At 30.4% G+C, this 21,042-nt stretch overlaps 6 protein-coding genes across 9 annotated transcripts; 4 read left to right on the top strand and 2 right to left on the bottom strand.

Annotated features, from left to right (window-relative positions):
• The first annotated feature begins 26 nt into the window (after window positions 1-26).
• Window positions 27-5,206, top strand: LOC113793408 (uncharacterized). 3 transcript variants are annotated; one of them, XM_075820425.1, is made up of 4 exons: window positions 27-254; window positions 330-352; window positions 422-1,042; window positions 1,098-5,206. In XM_075820425.1, the coding sequence occupies exons 3-4, from the start codon at window positions 673-675 to the stop codon at window positions 3,821-3,823; spliced, it is 3,096 nt and encodes a 1,031-aa protein (XP_075676540.1). In that variant the 5' UTR covers window positions 27-254; window positions 330-352; window positions 422-672; the 3' UTR covers window positions 3,824-5,206. The 3 variants fall into 3 exon arrangements, with proteins under 3 accessions (XP_075676540.1, XP_075676533.1, XP_075676537.1); XM_075820418.1 differs by having other exon boundaries at window positions 330-364; XM_075820422.1 differs by having other exon boundaries at window positions 27-360.
• On the bottom strand, window positions 3,911-5,440 carry LOC113793418 (ubiquitin thioesterase OTUB1). Its single transcript, XM_027343450.2, has 4 exons — window positions 5,056-5,440; window positions 4,861-4,997; window positions 4,601-4,804; window positions 3,911-4,540 (listed from the first exon to the last, which is right to left on the bottom strand). Exons 1-4 carry the CDS (start codon window positions 5,096-5,098, stop codon window positions 4,091-4,093), a joined length of 834 nt encoding a protein of 277 aa, XP_027199251.1. The 5' UTR covers window positions 5,099-5,440; the 3' UTR covers window positions 3,911-4,090.
• Window positions 5,441-5,760: 320 nt separating this feature from the next.
• Bka (FCF1 rRNA-processing protein Bka) lies at window positions 5,761-6,631 on the top strand. The gene has a single exon (XM_027343457.2). It carries the CDS (start codon window positions 5,891-5,893, stop codon window positions 6,482-6,484), a length of 594 nt encoding a protein of 197 aa, XP_027199258.1. The 5' UTR covers window positions 5,761-5,890; the 3' UTR covers window positions 6,485-6,631.
• On the bottom strand, window positions 6,538-7,500 carry LOC113793424 (uncharacterized). Its single transcript, XM_027343459.2, has one exon. It carries the CDS (start codon window positions 7,175-7,177, stop codon window positions 6,614-6,616), a length of 564 nt encoding a protein of 187 aa, XP_027199260.1. The 5' UTR covers window positions 7,178-7,500; the 3' UTR covers window positions 6,538-6,613.
• A 219-nt stretch (window positions 7,501-7,719) lies between these two features.
• Past1 (putative achaete scute target 1) lies at window positions 7,720-11,087 on the top strand. Of its 2 annotated transcripts, XM_075820467.1 has the most exons (5): window positions 7,720-7,975; window positions 8,066-8,358; window positions 9,066-10,211; window positions 10,275-10,556; window positions 10,611-11,087. In XM_075820467.1, exons 3-5 carry the CDS (start codon window positions 9,297-9,299, stop codon window positions 11,019-11,021), a joined length of 1,608 nt encoding a protein of 535 aa, XP_075676582.1. In that variant the 5' UTR covers window positions 7,720-7,975; window positions 8,066-8,358; window positions 9,066-9,296; the 3' UTR covers window positions 11,022-11,087. The 2 variants fall into 2 exon arrangements, with proteins under 2 accessions (XP_075676582.1, XP_027199244.1); XM_027343443.2 differs by lacking the exons at window positions 7,720-7,975; window positions 8,066-8,358 and adding an exon at window positions 8,800-8,945.
• Window positions 11,088-13,918: 2,831 nt separating this feature from the next.
• Window positions 13,919-21,038, top strand: LOC113793412 (sarcalumenin-like). The gene is made up of 12 exons (XM_075820442.1): window positions 13,919-14,672; window positions 14,733-14,849; window positions 14,924-15,249; window positions 15,307-15,459; window positions 15,521-15,670; window positions 15,737-15,858; window positions 15,932-16,050; window positions 17,093-17,265; window positions 19,265-19,445; window positions 19,992-20,129; window positions 20,203-20,551; window positions 20,617-21,038. Exons 1-12 carry the CDS (start codon window positions 14,606-14,608, stop codon window positions 20,771-20,773), a joined length of 2,052 nt encoding a protein of 683 aa, XP_075676557.1. The 5' UTR covers window positions 13,919-14,605; the 3' UTR covers window positions 20,774-21,038.
• The last annotated feature ends 4 nt before the right edge of the window (window positions 21,039-21,042 follow it).

Here is a 21,042-nt window from a genome sequence, read left to right as displayed (position 1 = left end):
TTTTTTTCTTACTAAAATGATTCTGTGCGTATGTAGTGTAAATATAATTTTGAATGCAAACCAGCAAAAAAAAATCGAAAACAGCGTTCGCGAATCTCTGAATTCTCTGAGTGTGTCTATGATGTTTGGAACTTTGAATATTCCGTTCCATCGTTCAACTAACCAACTAACAAACAAATGAATCAACCATCACACGCAAGACCAACTGCTGGATATATACGAACCATCATGCATCCTGCAAACCATGAATCTGGGTATGTATATACAGTTCGTCTATGTGTGTGTGTCCGTGTGATTTTGGTTTCTTTTTTTTCAAATATACTTTCCAGGCGTTCCAAATGCTCCATTCCATGTATGTTTGTATGTATGTATAACTGTATGTATGTAATATGGACTCTTTAATGCTAAAACTTCCACATAGTTTCATCATGGATAGTTATGGTTCCGTGCCTACACTGCCTTAATTCTGGTGCCAATACAATACACTCTAAATATAAGGGTTTTTTTTTGTTATTTGGGTGATGCAAGTCGAGCAAGAATCCTCATCCTGTATTGGCATCTATTCTATTATCCATTTGCTGATGCAGCTTTTGTTTGCGACGTACAACATAGCATCATTTAAATTCGACAAACTTATTGAACAAAGTGGATATAATTTGAAGCGAATTTAAAATGAATTATCCCAAATCAACAGTGAATCTAATTTGTAATCTTTTACAATTGAATCTTAAACTATTCCAAGATCTATTTCGTTATAAACATGCATTCAATTCATTTCAAGCGGACCTTAATAGCCATCTTACCACAATTGCAAATGTTCAACAACAGCAAGAACAATCCGAGGAACAAACCGATAAAAATGACAAAAATGATGGCATTAATAATGAAGAATCAGAAAGAAATTCTCGTGATCTATGTGAAACCAAACAAAAAATTTCAGATATGATCTGTGAAAAATTTCTTCAAACATGTCAGGATCTTGGACAACCATCCACTGGACAATTGGGTGATGATTATGAAAGTTCCATCTATTCGATTCTAGGTAAGTGAAACTAGCGATTGATTTAAGATATGTTATTAACTAATGTTGATGATAGCTATTGTCGATGATTTTAATAATCAAAGTATCGAGGATGGAACTGATTTTACATTGATGGGTGACAATATGGCTACAATTGATGATTCTGAAATGATATGTCTTAGCAAACAGATTGGTGCATTCTTATTGCGAATGAATCGTGATAATCAATTTCGTCGAAAATTATTAGATCAATTATTTAAAAAATTACTTGATCAAGATGATGGTATTAATGATAATGGTTCCAATGATAATGAGATAGAAGAAGATGACACATCATCATCGTTGATAAAAAATCTTCAGGTGGAATATTTTGAACAAGATACCGAAATTCAAGAAGAAAATGAAACGATTCAACACCAACAACCAAAAAGATTGCCTCAATATCAATGTAAATTCTGTTTGCAAACATTCCATCAGGTATCGTTGTTGATACAGCATCAACGTAATATACATCGATCACGATTTGGTTGTGCTCGTTGCAATCAAACTTTCCGTAATGAATACGTATTACGTATTCATTTACGTAAGGATTCTTGTTCAAAATTAGCATTTGATCCACCAATATCGATACGTTTACCTTCAATATCAACATCAATGTCCCAATCAGTCATTTTACAAACCCTGCCTTCGCAACAGGTTAAACAAGACGATCAACAACCAGCACGCAATCATATTTGTCGCTGGCCTGGCTGTGGTAAAACATTTACTAGAACAAGTTACTTATCGAATCATATGATGACACATTCCAATGATCGTAATTATGCATGTACTGTAGCCGGATGTCCCAAGCGTTACAAAACTCAGGCTCATCTTTTGAATCATATGAATGTACATCGTAATCAGGAAGAACAAGAATCGTCTTCGGGATCATTGCAATTACAGCAACAAAGTATATCAAAGCCAGAATCATCGTTAGCTAATAATATTTATGGCTGTCAACATTCGGGTTGTAATTTCCGTACGACCAATATGGTACAACTTCAACAACATATCTCAGCTGAACATTCCGAATCGACAAACACAGCGATTGAATGTCCATTCAAATGCCCTCATTGTGGAACATCATTTCGGAAAAAATCATCTTTATCGAATCATGTGAAATCCCATTCCGGTCAATTCACATGTGCATGGAATGGATGTACATTTCGTAGTCATTCGAATGTTGTTTTATCTCGACATATGATGTTACACAAAGAAGGTCTGAATATTTCAACTCCGGATCAGGATATTGGTCATGGTCAACGATCTCAAGAAACTGAAATGGATCGAATAAAAACCGAACCGGAAAATGGCGGACAAAATCGTCCAGAAATTTATACATGTAAATTGTGTGACAAACAATTCAATAAACGATCATCGATCATCAATCATGTACGATCACATTCTGGTCAATATTCATGTCAATGGCCAGGATGTTATTTTGCCTCACAATCAAAAATGCTTTTACGTCGTCATGTTATTACTGCCAATCATCATAGTGATGTTCAGCAAGGAGAGCAGGCATCTCTAATAAATGATGACGGCGACAGAAAAAATGTTCCTTGTGTAACATCAATTGATTCGGAAATGAATGAAAAACAACCGATGCGAATATTTCATTGCCGTTATCCTGATTGTTCGTATCAGACACATAAACGGCCACTTTATCGAGTACATATGCTAAAACATTCAGAAATTCGTAAACATCGTTGTTCTTGGCCACATTGTGGAAAATCATTTAAAGCTAAATCCACTTTGAATCGGCATTTAGTTCGTCATCGACAAGTTGCTTTTCAACAACAATATCGAAATCAATCAACAACACTTGAAGTTAAAGGACAGGATGGTGCTTATGATGATAACGATGATTATCAACCGATTGAACCAATGGTTATCATTGATAGCCAACAGCACCAAGATAATGAAATTAATGAATCGATACCTATGGCGACAGGAAATAACATTATATTATTTAAATGTGAGCATTGTCCATCAACATTTCGAACCAAATCATCATTATCGAATCATCAGATCTCACATCGTAAACCACAATTTCGATGTGAAAAACCCGGATGTTTTTATGAAACATTTCGTTCGACTATACTTGAACGCCATATGCGAGATGTGCATGGCAGCACTTTAGAACCGGAATCACAAATTTCGAAATGTACAACTACAATCTATCAATGTAAACAACAGAATTGTCGTCAACAATTTATGACAATGGAAGCATTGCAACGTCATTTACAAACTTCTCATCAACAACAGATTGAACAACCAACGACACGTACATACACTTGTTTCTGGCCTGATTGTCGAATGATTTTTTCGGTTCGAGCTGCATTTCAACAACATCTTGAATCACATCAAAATCGTACTCGTCGTCGTTATGGATGTATCGGATGGAAAGATTGTTCACGAACGTTTCAAACTAAACGAGGTCTACTCGCACATTATATCGAACATCGACAACAACAACAACGGAATGGCGAACAGGAAACATTAAAACCTCAACGTTGGTTACGATGTATATGGAAAGGATGTTCATACACAACGACAATGGCCGAACAATTGAAAAAACATTTGAATCGTCATCGAAAATTTCAACAACAACGAGCAATTACCAGTAATTCGAACCAAGATCGTTCAAAATCATCATCATCATCAACAATTACGTCGACAACACAAAAATTCATAGCAATGCCATTTGTTGCAAGCATCACCTCAACGTCACTGCCTACTGTTTCAACAACAACCTTATAAAAAATGTTGAAAAATAAGAATATTCTAAAGATGATTGAAAAATTAATAAATGATTTTGGTTTGATTAATATCAAAATCTTCAATATATAAATTGATATATGTGTAATATATGTCATCTTGTTATTGGTGACAATGAATGTAATTAAAATGGAAGAAGGAAACGAAGATTAAGATATAGGCCTAAATATTTGTTTTCAATTAATTCACAAATAATCGAGCTATAATTAAAAAAATCGATCGATTTGTTGTTCGTTAAAATGGATAGATTTACTTCTTTTTGTAGAGAATATCATAATGTCCAGGCCGATATAAAAGATGAATACGAGCATCAGATTCTTGTTGTGATTGATTACCATTATCGGAATCATTGTTCTTATGTATGGGAATAAAATCATGTTCATTTACTTTACCTCCAGCACCACGGTCCATATATACGACGCGTACATTAACATTCAACACTGAACATAGAGCAATTATATGGATATGATCAGATTCCTTGTACATTGGTTCAACTTCTCGTTTACAGAATTCGGCCATCTGTCCAGACCCTTCAATGAAGTTGGCGAAAAAGTCCGATTCTTTTTGCAGGTAATATGATGTCAGCAGACGCAAATAGACGACAATATTATCTGATACAGAAGGTTTATCTAATTCGGCCATCAATTCCAGGGTGTTTGTAACCTTACCATCTTGGATGAGTGAGACGATTTCATAAAACTAACAAACAAACGTTGCATTAAAAAAATAAAATTCTTTTTATGTGATGTTTTCACTTACGTAATCATAGAATTCATCAACAGTGAAATCAGGAAAACCAAGACTGGTAATATCTTTACGAGTTTCATGGCAGACCTGAATAAAACGTTTTAATTCATTTGGATCTCCAAACAATGATTCAAAATAAGCGAATATAAATGCACGATAAAAACAATTTCCATCTGGTCGAGTTTTACGCAGAGCAAAATATTTTGCTTCCAGATCCTTTATTTATTTAATCCATCAGATAAATTATTCAATTCATTTCATTGAAAACTTACAGCGACTTTTTGTTGATAAACTTGATCTTCATTCGAATATTCATTATGCAATTTACTTATATCATATGATTCAGAAACCAATGGAAATTGTTCGGCAATTTCATGGTCAATTTTCGCCTGACTTTCACGTATTAATTCTATTTTGAAAATAAAAATATCAAGAATTTATTTATAATTAAATGTGTAAAGATTTACCATCAACATTATAATTGTCATCACTAGCAATCAAATCAGCCATAATCTTCAGTTTCAAATCAATTAATTGATAAATCGACAAATTATCGATGAGATTTTAATTAAATAAAATATTCATAAAACGAATAAAATGAAAACATTCAAAAAAAAATTTTTTTTTGTTCAATAATACAAAAGCAATTCGCATGCAGTAAATATTGGTGGGGGGGGAACAACAGTCAAAAAAGAAACCCGTTGACGGCCGTCGTTGTTGTTTCGGGGCAATTCATTTCATCATTCGAATTCTATTCATAAATGGGGTATTGCAAAAAAAAAATGATTCGAATTTCGTAAATTTAAATTTTGTTCTTCTCTTTTCCAAAGTTAAATCATTATAAGTGTCATTCTGGCGACTATACTGTGAAAAAAATTGAATGGAAAAACAAATCAACAAAAAAAAAGAAATTTTTAGTTTCAAAATTTCAAAATGCCAAGCAACGAATAGTTTCCACATAATCGATAATTGTCGTCATTCTATCTCACTTCAGCCATTTTTGTTTACCATTGATTTTGAAATTTTGCTTTAATCGACTATTATTAGTTGAATGAAATTTTCGGAATTTTTTTCACAAATTAAATAGAATGGAAAAAAATTTTATACAGTGAATTCTTGATTAACCGTAATTTGTTAAACAAGCTACCACTGTATAAGCTAATTTGGAACCGTCTTTTATGAATTTGTCTAATGTTCACGTGCATAAACATTTGTTGTTGGATCAATTTTAAATGTTGATTTTACTTTCTTAAATTCCCATCGAACCAACATCGAAATTTGTTCATCATTGTTATAAGCAAAATGGCCAAAACACGGACACCAAAATTATTATCGATGAAAGATTCACGTGTAAAAAATCAACTCGAAATGAAACCTAGAATTTTGAAAAAAAAGAAGCGTGAAAAGGCAAAAAAAGCAGCTAAACGTGCCGAACGTCAAAATCAACCTGCTGTCGTATCAACAACAATGTTTTTTCATTACAATTTGCAATTAGGGCCACCATTTCGTATAATATGCGATACAAATTTTGTCAATTTCTCTATCAAAAATAAACTTGACATAATGCAATCAATGATGAATTGTTTACTGGCTAAATGTATACCAATGGTCACTGATTGTATCGTTGCTGAATTACAAAAATTAGGACAAAAATATCGTCTTGCATTAAAAATCGTTAAAGAACAATTCGAACGGCTACCATGTTCACATAAGGGAACGTATGCCGATGATTGTATTGTAAATCGTGTCACGCAACATAAATGCTATATTGTTGGTACCTGTGATAAGGCACTGAAACGGCGTATTCGAAAAATACCTGGTATACCGATAATGTTTCTTGTTGGTCATCAATATACGATCGAACGAATGCCCGACGCTTATGGTATACGTACCTGACATGTTTTAATGGTAACTGTTGACAACCAACTAATGATGATTCACAATAAATCTTTATATATATCAAATAAAATAACTCCCATTTCTATTTAATAAAATTAATAAAATCTAATTAAAACACTAATAAAATCAAGTATTCGTTTCGGATGTTTGTATTTGTTCTGGATATGAAATTGTTCCGACAATGTTCGATTGTCGGTCCGGTTGTTCAACTTTGCAATGTTCATCATTTACAAATTGACCATCAGTATCGTCAGTCATATTAGGTTCTGGTGATTGTTCCAGCAGGAGTTGATCTTGATTATTTGATTTCTTTTTATTTTTTAATGTTACAGGCACGTATTTTCGTCGAACAGTACAGCCTTTATAGCCCAAGCGATGAAGATGATTTTGAACTGATCGTGGACTGATCTGAAATAAATCGGCCAATTCATAAGCTTTAAGACGTGGATTGGTGTCGATAGCTGATTTTATTGCTTGTAAAAGACATTCTGGTGGTCCTGGCCTTCCCGGTCTTGGATCAGTAGATGTTTTTCCTTTTGTTTTAAATTCTACAATAATTTTATTCACAGTCGATAATGGTATCTCCAAGTTGGTCGCTATTTCTCTTTGTGATTGACCACCTTCAGATTGACCGACGATTCGGCCGCGTTGAAAATCGGATATTTCTTTCGATTTAAAACGTTTAGGCATTTCAGAAATTCGATCATAATCTTGCAACCAATTAATCACAAACTTTTGGGTTTGAATTGATATTGGCGCAAACTTTCTTATTCCAAATTTTGACAACACAAAAATTTTCAATCAAAATACGAGTCGATTTTATAGATTGTTTGTCTACTTATTTATTGTTTTGCTCGTACCAAAAGAAAAAAATTGGATTTTACCTTATCATAACACCATCTATTGAGAAAAATTATCCAATTTATTCTTCCCCGTATACATTCATACTGTTGCTGCTATCTGGTCACTTAATTTAGGTGAACCTGTATTGAATTGTTGTATGCGTTGCGTTTCGATTCGGTTATTTCAGCAAACACCGATATTGGAGTAGCGGCGAATGGTCAACCCTCATTTCACATTTATATTGTCTTGTTTTTTTTGTTTTAATTGTTTAACATGATAAAAGACGAAGGATCGTCATTTATGGATAAACTAAGCATTGAATTTGATGTATTAAATATGCATACGTGATTAACTGTGATAGAAAGATAATGGTGTGTCTCATTCTCAATATTGAAATGGCTTTGGTTGAAGCAACAATCAACATCGACGCGTGCATTCATTATTTCAATGTAATTCATCTTTAATCATCACATTTTAGCATTAACGTCAAATTTTGACAACTTTCAATATTGTCGTTTTGCAAAAAAAAACACATCATCATTTACATCATCAGGCAACATTAAATTTTTCCCGAATCCGGTGTGTATGGTTTAATTTAATCAAAACATCCATAATATATCCACGGCAATCATACTGAAATAATCTGTATGTATACTTTGTGTTTAAATTACTAATTATATTAAATTATTAATATTTGGATTCAATTTTTTCTTTCCAATTTTATCTATTAAACAGCTTGTGATTCTCAATACTTTTTTTTTCAAACAATAACATTGAATCAACTAGTTTTTATATTGAAAATTTAATTGAACAAGAGAAAAAAAAATCCAGAACTCCCCCATTCGCAAAAACAACGTTTTTAATCTCCAAAAATATTTTTATTATGATATCATAAATTATACACCCTTTTTCATTATCGATTATTTTGGTATTTTCTAACTAAATGCAATACCTTTTTGGTGATCATTTAATTTTTATTTTCTGAAAGCAATATTATTATTCAACAACAAGTCGTTACCGGAAAAAAGGTTTGTTTCTTTTTTATATTTAAATATAGAAATTTTGTCTGTTTAAGATTTGATGGTATTCCACGTAGTAAGCATCTGAATGCAAGTTTTTTAAAAAACTTTTTTTTTGTAGCATACTCATTCATTTATATTCGAATAAATATCTTTCTAATTATAATTGTATATGATAACAATCAACTACTCTCTTTGTTCATATCTTTTTTTTCAAATGCCGGTTGATTAAATCATGAAATGGATTATGATAATAACAAAAAGCTAGATTCTAGATGAAAGTTTTTTTTCAATGATCACTATCAATTTCAGTTTCTTTTTTCATATTTAATGTTAGACAAAAAAATCAGTATAGAAATCAGCTTGTTTTTTTCTCGGTCAGATTTTTTTCACACTTTGAATACCAATCAATCAATAGAAAAGATAGAGTTTTTTTATCATCGCCAACAAGCCAAAATTTCGTTTTTCTTTTCACTATATATTTTTGATGAATAGTGAAGACAAAGTTTGCTTTGTCATTACAGCAAAAAAAAATTTCTCCAAAGACAAGCAGAAAGACAATTTTCAATAGAGGCAAGTGTAATGGTAAATTAAAGGTGAATTGATCGTGATATATCTATCGTTTCCTACTTGAATCTTACCCTGATTTTTTTCAAAAAAAAAAAATGTTCTGATTCTAATGCCAATTTTTTTCTATTTTTTCTTTTTGTTTTTAGTGTTGATTTCGATCTCAATTCGACCCCATTGTCTTTGATTTGATTGATCGATTCGTGCTCATTCATGATTGTCATCTTCGATTTGTAGTACATCGTGTATACGCGTAATAAAGGGTTATATTCATTGTCAATAGTTTTTTCTTTTGTGTGTGTGTGCTTTTGGAGACCAAATCATCATCGCCATCAATTAGCATCTGTGAAAAAAGGGCAAATAAAAAAAAAGAAATAAAAATGTTTTCGTGGATCAATTCAAATTCAAATCGTAAAAAAAATTCCGAACTATATGAATCCGTTGTTGAAGGCCTTAAACGAATATACAAGACCAAAATTTACCCGTTGGAAGAACAATATTTATTCCATGAATTTCATTCACCACCGTTCGAAGATGCCGATTTTGATGCCAAACCAATGGTATTATTGGTAGGTCAATATTCTACCGGTAAAACTACATTTATTCGATATCTATTGGAACGTGATTTTCCCGGTATTCGTATCGGGCCTGAACCAACCACTGATCGTTTCATAGCCGTAATGTATGGTGACCAAGAAGGAATCATTCCTGGTAATGCATTGGTTGTTGATCCTAAAAAGCAATTCCGTCCATTAGCCAAATTTGGCAATGCTTTCCTGAATCGTCTTCAATGTTCCAGCGTTAATTCGCCAATACTTCAACAGATAACTATTATTGATACTCCTGGTATTTTATCCGGTGAAAAACAACGTGTAGATCGTGGTTATGATTTTACCGGTGTACTTGAATGGTTTGCCGAACGTGTTGATCGAATTATTTTATTGTTCGATGCTCACAAATTGGATATTTCTGATGAATTTCGACGCAGTATTGAAGCCTTACGTGGACATGATGACAAAATTCGAATCGTTCTAAACAAAGCTGACATGATTGATCAACAACAATTGATGCGTGTTTATGGTGCTTTGATGTGGTCATTGGGAAAAGTTTTAAACACACCCGAAGTAGCACGAGTTTACATCGGATCATTCTGGGACCAACCTCTACAATTTATACAGAATCGTAAATTATTCGAAGCAGAAGAGCAGGACTTGTTTAGCGACATTACATCATTACCGAGAAATGCAGCGCTACGTAAATTAAATGATCTAATCAAACGGGCGCGTTTAGCTAAGGCAAGTTTATTAAACAATAATTTTATTGAAAATGTTTATAATTTATTTTATTTTTTGTTCCAGGTCCATGCATACATTATCAGTGCGCTGCGAAAAGAAATGCCCAGTATGTTCGGAAAGGACAGTAAAAAGAAAGAATTAATCAAAAATTTGGGCAACATTTATCTCGATATTGAACGTGAATATGGTGTACCAGCAGGTGATTTTCCCGATCTACAGGAAATGCAAGAAAAATTGTTGCATCATGATTTTATCAAATTTCCGCCATTGAAGAAACCACTACTGGATTCAGTAGACAGAATGTTGGCCGAAGATATTGCCAAATTAATGGCTCTCATACCACAGGTATTTTCGTTTATTTAAACAATTTAATCAACTAATTTTTTTAATGAAATATAGGAACAATTGGATCACAAAGAAGAAACTCAAGTCAAAGGTGGTGCTTTCAATAGTGTTGCTGAATCGCCATTCGGATATAAACGTGGTGAAGGTGTTGATGCTGGTTCAATGGAACCTAGCCATGTTTGGATTGTTGATAAAGATAAGCCGAAATATGATGAAATATTCAATAATTTGAATCCAATTGATAATAAGATAACTGGCGCAGCGGCCAAAACCGAAATGATCAAATCGAATCTACCAAATACGATATTGAGCCGAATATGGAAACTATCCGATTTGGACAAAGATGGCATGTTAGATTCGGAAGAATTTGCTTTGGCCATGCATTTGATGCAAATCAAATTGAATGGCCATGATTTGCCACAAGAACTGCCCAGACATTTGATTCCGCCAAATCGTCGTAAATGATTTTTTTTATATTGCAAGATTGAATCAACGTTTTTACGCACGAATTAGAATAAAATCTTTAGCCTACATCTAAGTTTATTATCACTTCTATGTCTCCCAAATCGCAATGGTTATTTCCATGTGGAATTCGAATCAACACCAATGGAAAAATTATTCACAATCAAATTTTTAATTCATATTTAATAATGTCAATAAATGAATTTTTATATAGGAAAAAAAAAATTAAAATGTTATATCATGCCTATGGGATATTTATTTTCTGATCAATTTATAATAAATTATTTTATTGAATGAAAAACATTCAACTAAAAAAAAATTAAGAAATCACTTATTTTTTGAAAATGATGATCGGTTTCAATATCGAATCTAACAATTTAATCCTACTACACAACTATTTCCACAATCATTGATGATGACAATGATAGTTGTTATAGCGAACAAAATGGCATCAAAACTCAATTTTATCAGGAACATTTTAAAATTTTGGTTTGTGAAAATTCCTTCGTTTTTCTATTTGTTATCAGAAAAACATTGTGTAGCATTCATTCATTTATAAACGTACACAATAACTTTGAACAAAAAAAAATAAAATTCTTTTCTAAAAAATTGTCCGACGATCCGAAGGCAAAAGTATTCAATGATTCGAATTTTTTTCTGTCTGTTGTTACAATTCATCGAAAAAAAATTCTCAAAATCATTACCATTATAATATATGTAGAATTTGTGTTGTTGTTGGTGGAAAAATGCATTTCCTTTTCCAACTGAATTGAATTGAATTTTTTTTTTTTTTGACATACAACAAATACAAACATAAAAAGTGTTTGTTTAGATTTTTTACATTTCGATTCAATTTCTATCATTTTTGTTTATTTTTTTTTAATATTCTTTTTTATTTATTCTGTTATTCTCTAGAATTTTTGTGAATAGTAAACTGTAGATTTGAATGTTACGTTATTTTCAGAATCAAAAAACGAAATACTACTCGTTTTTTTTCATAAAATGATCAAATACCAGCAAAAAAAAAAAATACTGTAATCATTATTTGGTTAATGATTGTTTTAAAAAAATTTATCATTTCATTTTAGTGTTGTTGTTGTTGTTGATGATGATGTTATAAAACCAAATATAGATCGATTGTACATGAATGGATACGGGAAACAGGAAATTTATGTTAAGGACAGACAAAAAAAAATGAATAAATAAATACAAGATAGATGAATGATAATCACTAAGCATAATAATGGCCATGATGATGATGATGATTTCATAAATTCGAATAAAGATTCTATTTTTAAACAAAAAAAACAAGCGAGGTGGTTTGCTATATTGAAAGATAGAGGGAAAAAACGATACCGTTAACTGAAGGATGAATAAATGAATAATTATGCATTTTTCTTTGAACAAAGATGACAAAAAAAAATAAAAATAAAATAACCATGTGAAGAATATTATTTACAGAATGTAAATGTCTTGTCTATTCTTTTTCTTTTTTTTTCTTTATAAAAACAAAAATTTTCACGATCAAATCTTTTGAAAAAAAAACTTATACAAACACACACACATACATACATACATTCATTAAATTCAGAATTGAAATAAAGAATTTTTTTCTATTGAATTGAAAGAAAAAATTACCATGGGAATCACAATGTGGACGATGATGACAATGTGTTTATTATGTATTTTTTCTTCTTACAAATATGTAAGCACAAGAATCTATTTCATTTATTTTTCAGTTTGTTTGTCCATGTATCTCGTAGCCGGTTTCTTTCTACTTCATTATTAAAAAAAATATCAATAGAATCAAGTAACTTCGAAAATTTAACAATTTTCGAATGAATTCATTCATCACATTCGACAATTTTTTTGTTTGTTTGTTTGTTGTGTGGCATGTATCTTTATATTGATAAGTAGACAGTGCAAATTATTACGGAAAAAAACAAACAAAATTTTAAGTGCTAATATTTTCCGTGTAAGATACCAATTATACTTGGATTAAATTTCCACAATAATAATGAATACAGGATCATATAGAAAATTAAAACTCGACAAAAAAAACGAAAATGATAAAGGTGTTGATGAGTGCAACCTAAAACTTTCATTTGTTCAAAAAAAAAGTAATAGAATAAAATCCCAAAATTTAATCAGATTTTCATTTTCCTTTCATTCATTTCATAACTTGTCAACTTTTACAAAAAAAAACATTAGCGTATAATGAAAATATTCCCAAAAGATTTACATCACCAAAAAAAACCCATAGAATGACAATCATCGGCACACAGCGGGCCTTAAACATCACACAAAAGAATCGAATAATTAACAAACTAGCCTTAAACATTCTATTGGGCCAATTGGTGAATCTATAATAGTGGATGCCAAGAAATGCAAAAAACAAAAAACAAAAACGAATGAAAAATGAATGAATAAATTGAATGAATGAATGTGCCGCCACTGTACATCCTAAAGAATCGTCTGATCTTCATGGTGGATTACTTAGGCTATGAATAATTTTGATGCTGCTAATGTTATTATTGATTGCAATGATGAGAATGACAAAAATTTTACCATGAATGAACATCAATGAAAATGATAAAATGACTACGACAACAACAGTGAATTTGAGTATTTAAAAATTAAAATAAAAACAATTCATTTTTTGTGAATGACAATGGTTTTCAATATAGGCGAAGTTAACCTGTAGAATTGGCTTGTTCCACTTGTTTGCCGTTTGTTTTTTTGTTCGAATATCACATCGTTTGACATCGAATAAAGAAAGGAAAAAACAATGTTCTTGAAAAATATTCTATCCGTATCGAATAAAAAATACTTCTACCACGTCAAATAAGAAATAAGAATGAAAAAGAAGAATCCCGTTAGAATGTATGAAGAATTTTTTTTATTCCGAACACAAACATTCATCAAATACAAGAAACGACTTGTATTGCGACCCAAGCTGAGAGTGAAAGTGAGAGTGAGAAGGAAAGCGAGAGAGAAAGAGAGAGAGAAAGAAAGAAAAAAAAGGTGAAGACAGCATCAATGTTTGTTTGTGTGAACATTTGAAAAAATTCCTAGTGTTCAGAATTTAATCCATTACCAGATTGACCTTGTCGTTGTTTCCTCCGTTTCTCAGTCATACGGCTGACCTTTTAATTCTATAATCAACAAAATATCATAATTTCATTAGCTTCATTTTGTACCTAGTGATTGATATTCTATTGTTCATGCAACCTTTGTTCAACCTTCAGGTGTATTCGTGTATCCAGTTCGTGACAGAAAGAATCGTTAGTGATTTAACTCTTTTGGTTGGTTGGTTGGTTGGAATTTAACGGCTGTGTTGGGTGTCGTTCCTAAATAGACAGCTTTAGCGAACACAAAAAAAAATATTTGGACCATTAATCCATTCAATCGATTCGATAATCATTTTCATTTCAATCAATATTTATTTTTAATCGTCTTTCATATTCAATTCAAAAATCATCAAATCAAATCATCATCAATATTATATTATCATTGTTTAATTAATCAGATTCAATCTGTATATTCTATTTTGACTTCAATCTTATTTATATTAAAAAAAATTCAAGATGAGATTATTACATTCATTGATAATATTGTTGTTTGTGTTGCTTTTATTGATACAATTTGATTCAAGTAAGTTTTCGATTGATTGACATCCAAATTATATGTACAATGAAACTGATTATTCAATAGATCCAATTGTAGATGCAACGGATGAATCATCAAAATCCATTTCAAAAGCAACCAAAGGTATACAAAAAGTGAAATGTAAAGAAAAAGTTGATGAAGCATTGAGACAGTATTTCAAAGGTTGGTAATTAAATCACAAATTCTTCAATTTTTCCTACTGACCAATATTTATTGTTTTTATTCATATATATTAGATGAAGACGACGATGATGACGAGGAGAATGACGATGATGATGATGATGAAAATGATAGTGATGAAGATGCATTGGAAAATGATCGAACTGACAAGCATGATGATGTTGATGATGATGATGACGACGACGACAATAATGATGATGATAAATCCGATGAAAAATCATCAGAAAACGATAAAGATGACAAAGACGATGATGAAGATGATGACGACGATGATGATTCAAAAGAATCGACTAATGCAAAAGAAGAAGAAGATGATGATGATGATGATAAAGGTGTTAAAACAAACAGCAAAGATGATGACAAACAAACTCAAATAAAAAAGGTTAGAATTTAACAAATATTCATTGAAAGTAAAAAATCATTTGGATCATCTATTTAGAGTGTTCATGAAGTAAAAAAAAATTCACCTAGCAGCCATGATAATGATGATAATGATGACGATGATGATGATGATGATGATGAACCGACACCTATTCCAGCGAAGAAAAAAAGAGAATCTGTTAAAAAAAATAAGAATTCAGGCCATAAAAAGGTATGCTTGATATTTCAGAATTCAAAATCTTTGATTTTTGCGCATTTTCAAAAATATTTAGACATCGACTAATAAAAAATCTCGAAAACATGATGATAACGATGATGACGACGATGACAATGATGATGATGATGAAAATAGTGATCAACCAAGACGTTCTCGAGCCCATATTGATGACATTTTAAAAGTCTATGAAATCGGATCACAGGATGTAAGTGTATTATATTCTGTGTGATTATTTGGTAAAACTAATTTCCTATATATAAATATACGACAGGATAATGCCGAACAAAATCTAATACAATCAATATTGCGAGATGTTAAAAGAGTTTATGAATCAACCGTAAAACCATTGGAAACTATCTATAAATATCGTCAAATTACGACCAGATTGATTACGTAAGTGATTTTCCCTTTTTTTAAAGTTTTTTTCCACATTATTCTTTTTAATTTTGTTTTACTTTTTTGTCAGTGATTCGGAAATTTTTTCAAAACCAATGATTCTTTTTCTTGGTGGAAAATCAACTGGAAAATCTTCAATTGTCAATTATTTACTTGGTATTGATGGTACACCTTGGCAAATACCTACAGGTACATTATTTCAGTTGAATTACAATTTTTGATTTTTATCATCATCATCATCATCATAAAACATGATGATTATTGTGTTGAATCGATTCCATTTGCCAATTATTAGAAGAAAATATTATTAATCAAAAAAGAAACTAAAACATGATGCAAAGTATTTTCTCTTGTCTTTTCTGTAACAGTTTTTTCTTAATCTTCATTAACGAATATTGCGAAAAAAAAATATTTCCGTTCTTATCGATTTATAAGAAAAAAAAATTTCCAAGATGTATGCATCCTTAATTTATATTTTATAAATAGTAGTCGTCGATTATTCAGTTTTTATATACATTCTCAATCCATTGACAATCTATTTTCTATTAATTTTAACTAATGTTTCATGTTTCGTTTGTTTTGCCGGGCAAATAACATTGTGTAACTGAACCGAAAAATTTTCTTTGCACTGAAAAAAAACGAAAAAATTAATTTTCAGTGTGTGTGTGTGTGTTACTTAAGAGTAATAGATTGATTAATCGATAATTTTTCACTTCAAACATACAGATTCCAGGTATCATTACATAAGTGAAAAAAATAGCAGTTGTTGTTGTTTTTTTTCTCTCTCTCTCTTTATTATTATTATTCAGTTTCGTTCCAGGTGGGCGTTTAATTGATTTTGTGATTTGATTCAACTATGTTGCTTACTGTATGTCTGCTTGCATTGGTTATCAATATCCGGCGAAATAGTATTGATAACATAATGATCGAAAAAAAATTGTTGTGTTTTTCTTTTGCTTACGTTCGATAATATTTTTGTTATTGTTGCTGTTTGATAATGTTTTAATTAACTTGTATATTCATTTTATTCATTCGTTTACTTTGGATTTTTTTTTCTACTTTGATACCCGCGTGTTTCCAATCACTATTGTTATGTTATCGGTATTCATAATAATGATCGATAATATACTACATCCGGATCATCATAACAGGTAACACAATAGATTGTTTTTTTTTCGACTGATCGATATTATTGAATTAATTAATTTGTGAAAAAAACTGAATAAAACAGGAGCCGCATCGCAAACAAAATTTTCGATATTGACTTATGGCGATAATTATACACATCTAAGTCCAATAGAATTGGCTGCTGATTTTACATTTTCTAGTCTACAACGGTTCGGTGAACAATTCATTGCTGATTATATTGATGCTCGACGATTGCCCATCAACATTTTGCAAAAGGTATATTTTAGACTATTTTCCCATTTATATGTGTGTTTGTGTTAAAGAAAAAAAATCTCCGGGTATTCATTTGAGAATTCTGATGGACATGATGCTAAATCACTTTTACTTTTTTTCCAAATATAATCCAATTTTTCATTTTTATTCCAAGTTGATCGAATCAAATTAGATCTACAAAACTTTTTTGTCATTATTTGTGTGTGTGTGTTTAAAACAATTTTCAGGTATTAATAACCAATGGTTGTGTGAAATGAAAAATCAAAAAGTACAATAATTATCGTGATAGGATAAAAACCCTACCAAAAAAAAGATATAATTCTATTTATGCTAGAATCAAGTGTGAATGAAAAACTTTTGGACTTTGTTGTTGGTTGTTAGAAATTCATTTATCTAATAACATTGATAAACAAATCTTTCACATTCAAGCTTAATTCTTGTTTCTATTCTTTTCTGGGAACATTTGTTGTTTAACTAATATTTTGTTAGTTTTTGTTTGACAAAGAATCTTACCACTTTTTTTGGTAAAGAAAATTACAATTCTTCATGTTCAACCGTGGATGAATAATTTGAAATACATAATTTCGTTTTCTTGTCTCGATATAGTATTTTGGCATCTTGTTATGTAAGTGAAAAAAAAATCTTATTGCAAAAATTCATGCATAAAGAAATAAGAAAAAATAATTTTCATCATCATCAACATCAACTCTACATTCTATGGTTTGCGGTTATGAAAAATAGCAAATCCTTACAGCATTATTATTATTATTATTAAAATATCACAATAATCCTTTTTGACAGGTTTTTTTCTCTAGGTTATATATTCTGATATAAGAAATCACAAATCAACAACAGCTTTTAGATTGATTGCATTCACACACACATATTCTCTATTATGTTGTTTTTCCGGATGAAATCGAATCCTTTCGATGCAACAAAATGAAATGATCAAAATTATTTCCTACAAACTTTAATTCTGTCGAAAAAAAAAATCTTTTTTATTTTCACTTTTGATTGAAATTTATTTTGTATTTTGAAAGGGGAAAAAATAAAAATTTTCTATGCCAAATAGAATCAAATTTCTATCAAAAAAATTTTCTGAAAAATAATTTATTATATGATAAACTTTGTCTTGAATTTAGATTTGATTTTTTTTATATAGATAAAATTCATTTTATTTTTCAATTCATTTAGATGAATTTTTTTCTTTTAATAATATTGATAAAATACATATTTGCTCAAATATGATTAGTTTCATTTCATTATTTCTTAAGAATTTTGTTTCATTCATTTAATGTGTTGCATAATATGATCTCTCTATTCTCATTTACTGATAAATGAGAATAGTTTAATGTTTTATGATTCTATATTCGTTGATAAATTGACTTTGCTTTATTAATGTGTATCATATATGTGTGTGTGTACTTTGAGTATTGGTAAATTATTAGCAATCAATCTTCATTTCGTTATGTTTAGTTGATTGGTGGCTGAATGAGTTTGGAATTAAAACATACCAACACACACACACACATTGTATCTATCTGTCTATTAATAAAAACTATATATGCCAAATTATTAAAGAAAAATGACAAATCAAATCTTTTTTTTTTGATAATTTGTCTCATCTAATGATGACGATGAATATAGTTTACACGCAACCCATTCCTTTTTTCTTTCTATCGATTTTTCTAATCAAATTATATTATATTATGGCCATACCGAAAACACACAACAAGCCCCTTACATATTTTCATAGATAGAATTATGCATTTAGTTTTCTGATGAAAATTTTGGAATTTATGATTTGGAAACATATCACAAATTATGATCTAATCAAGACAAATGAAAGAAAGAAAGATTTGTACACACAACATATTAGAAAATAATTAGAAGAATAAATTGTATTTACTTTGATTGTATCGACATTTGAAAAAAAATGTTCATTGTGAAATCTTGTCATCACTGTTGAACTGATATCGTAATATTTATTTTTATTTGTTAGATGGTCATTGTCGATAGTCCTGGTTTGATCGATATGGTACCAACAGCAATGGCCAAACAGACCATTGATAATGATGTCTATCAATGGTTTATTGATCGTTCGGATGTCATCTATATTGTCATTGATGTTAGCCAATTACATCTGTCCACTTCGCTACGCGCTTTATTAGATCAACTTAAAGGTAAGCAATCATTTTTCAAACTAAATTACAGCAAAGTGTCCTCAATAACGGTTCATACGTTATGGATTGTATTGTATTATGTTATTATTTCTATTCTATTTGTCATTCTCGGGGATCGGTCGTAATCACCATTCTAATGGAAAATTTTCCTTTTGTTTCGGCCATGTTTGCGTGATGTAATTATCAGTTATTCCCTCATTCAATCAATGTAGATAACAATTAACCAATACAGACAGGCCAAATTTCACCTATTTTCAATCTGTAGAAATGATTGGGCAGGAATTTCAAACACAATAACATAATGTTTGATTCCATCACTATTGGCATCGATTTTTGAAGAAAAATATATGCAAAGAATAGGCCATTCATAGAAATACAAAAAAAATGTGTCTCAAATCAGTGTTTGATCCATAACCATCAATTAATTTATTTAATTTTACATGGACTTGATTATTAATTATTTTTTCCATTTTCTATTGATGATTTATCATAAATTATTATCATAATTTGCATGTTTCGTGTTATATTCATCCATCATTGCTGTAGGTCGTGAAGTTCGATTCATTATAGCAAAAGCTGATATGGCATCACATTCTCAAATAATTTCAATGTTTGGACAATTATTATGGGTATTATCGCCCATCATGTCACATGAACGTCCACCTATGGTTTATGCACTTTCAAGTAAGAAAACAATACACACACTTTTTTCGTAATAAAATAACAAAATAAAATATGATTCCTGTTTACATTATAGCATTACCACAGGATAATTTTGATGAATTTATTGATAGTCAAGAGACAGGCTGGCTCAAAGATTTATCTCAACAATTGAGTGGAATTTCACGCATTGAATCACATATTGCCGAAGTTCGTCGTCATGCTGTACGTGTTCGTAATCATGCCAAATTGATTGATTGTTATCTTTCAACATTCTACAAGAATAAAGGATTGTTTACGTTTGGTTCAAGTTCAAGACAATTGGCAGCAGATATTGCTGAAAATCCTCATCAATATCGTATATATTCCGGTGCATTTATGGGTCAATTACAAAATGTATCTCGATATGATCTTCCCGATCCAGGAGTGTATCGAGAATTTTTCCGGTTAGTATCATTGTTTTTTAACGATAACAATAAATAAATGTTTTTTTTTAATTTTTAAATCATAGATCAAATCCTTTGATCGATTTCAAGCCATTAACATCTACTTGTTCATATTTTCGTGGTTGTCCTATTGATCGACTTGATGTGGCCATTGCCTATGATCTACCGGAATTGGTTGGCAAATATAAAAAATTAACTAAAACAAAATTGGAACAAAACTAGCTAACAAAAAAAATTATTATTATTCATTATATAATAAAATAATATAAAAAATCAAATGAAATATTACCTATATGATTATAGGTGATCGTTTGTAATGATAATGATTAATCTGTTCTTTACTTTACACTCACACAAACTGTCTATAAACTGTCTATGTTGTTGTTATTGTTGATATATTTACCCGAAAAAAACGAAAAGAAAATCCCATAATCCAGATGAATTTGTTTGATTAAAAAAATTCTACTATTGGCTATTTATAAAATAATTTT

The sequence above is a fragment of the Dermatophagoides pteronyssinus genome, unplaced genomic scaffold (genome assembly GCF_027571235.1).
Source record: "Dermatophagoides pteronyssinus isolate colony J.1.1.1.1 unplaced genomic scaffold, Derpt_VIB-CSIC_2022.12 sq0001, whole genome shotgun sequence".
Taxonomy (NCBI): Eukaryota; Metazoa; Arthropoda; class Arachnida; order Sarcoptiformes; family Pyroglyphidae; genus Dermatophagoides; species Dermatophagoides pteronyssinus.
This window is presented reverse-complemented; position numbering and strand designations above follow the sequence as displayed.

Coding starts and splice junctions, on each gene's coding strand:
- LOC113793408 (XM_075820425.1), top strand. CDS start 673: ATGAATTATCCCAAATCAACAGTGAATCTAATTTGTAATCTTTTACAA. Junction 1,043..1,097: donor TTCCATCTATTCGATTCTAG/GTAAGTGAAACT, acceptor TGTTGATGATAG/CTATTGTCGATGATTTTAAT.
- LOC113793418 (XM_027343450.2), bottom strand. CDS start 5,098: ATGGCTGATTTGATTGCTAGTGATGACAATTATAATGTTGATG. Junction 4,805..4,860: donor TTTATCAACAAAAAGTCGCT/GTAAGTTTTCAA, acceptor AAATAAATAAAG/GATCTGGAAGCAAAATATTT. Junction 4,541..4,600: donor TTGATGAATTCTATGATTAC/GTAAGTGAAAAC, acceptor TTTGTTTGTTAG/TTTTATGAAATCGTCTCACT.
- Bka (XM_027343457.2), top strand. CDS start 5,891: ATGGCCAAAACACGGACACCAAAATTATTATCGATGAAAGATTCACGT.
- LOC113793424 (XM_027343459.2), bottom strand. CDS start 7,177: ATGCCTAAACGTTTTAAATCGAAAGAAATATCCGATTTTCAACGCGGC.
- Past1 (XM_075820467.1), top strand. CDS start 9,297: ATGTTTTCGTGGATCAATTCAAATTCAAATCGTAAAAAAAATTCCGAA. Junction 10,212..10,274: donor AACGGGCGCGTTTAGCTAAG/GCAAGTTTATTA, acceptor TTTTTGTTCCAG/GTCCATGCATACATTATCAG. Junction 10,557..10,610: donor TAATGGCTCTCATACCACAG/GTATTTTCGTTT, acceptor AATGAAATATAG/GAACAATTGGATCACAAAGA.
- LOC113793412 (XM_075820442.1), top strand. CDS start 14,606: ATGAGATTATTACATTCATTGATAATATTGTTGTTTGTGTTGCTTTTA. Junction 15,250..15,306: donor AACAAACTCAAATAAAAAAG/GTTAGAATTTAA, acceptor TCATCTATTTAG/AGTGTTCATGAAGTAAAAAA. Junction 16,051..17,092: donor ACCTTGGCAAATACCTACAG/GTACATTATTTC, acceptor TGAATAAAACAG/GAGCCGCATCGCAAACAAAA.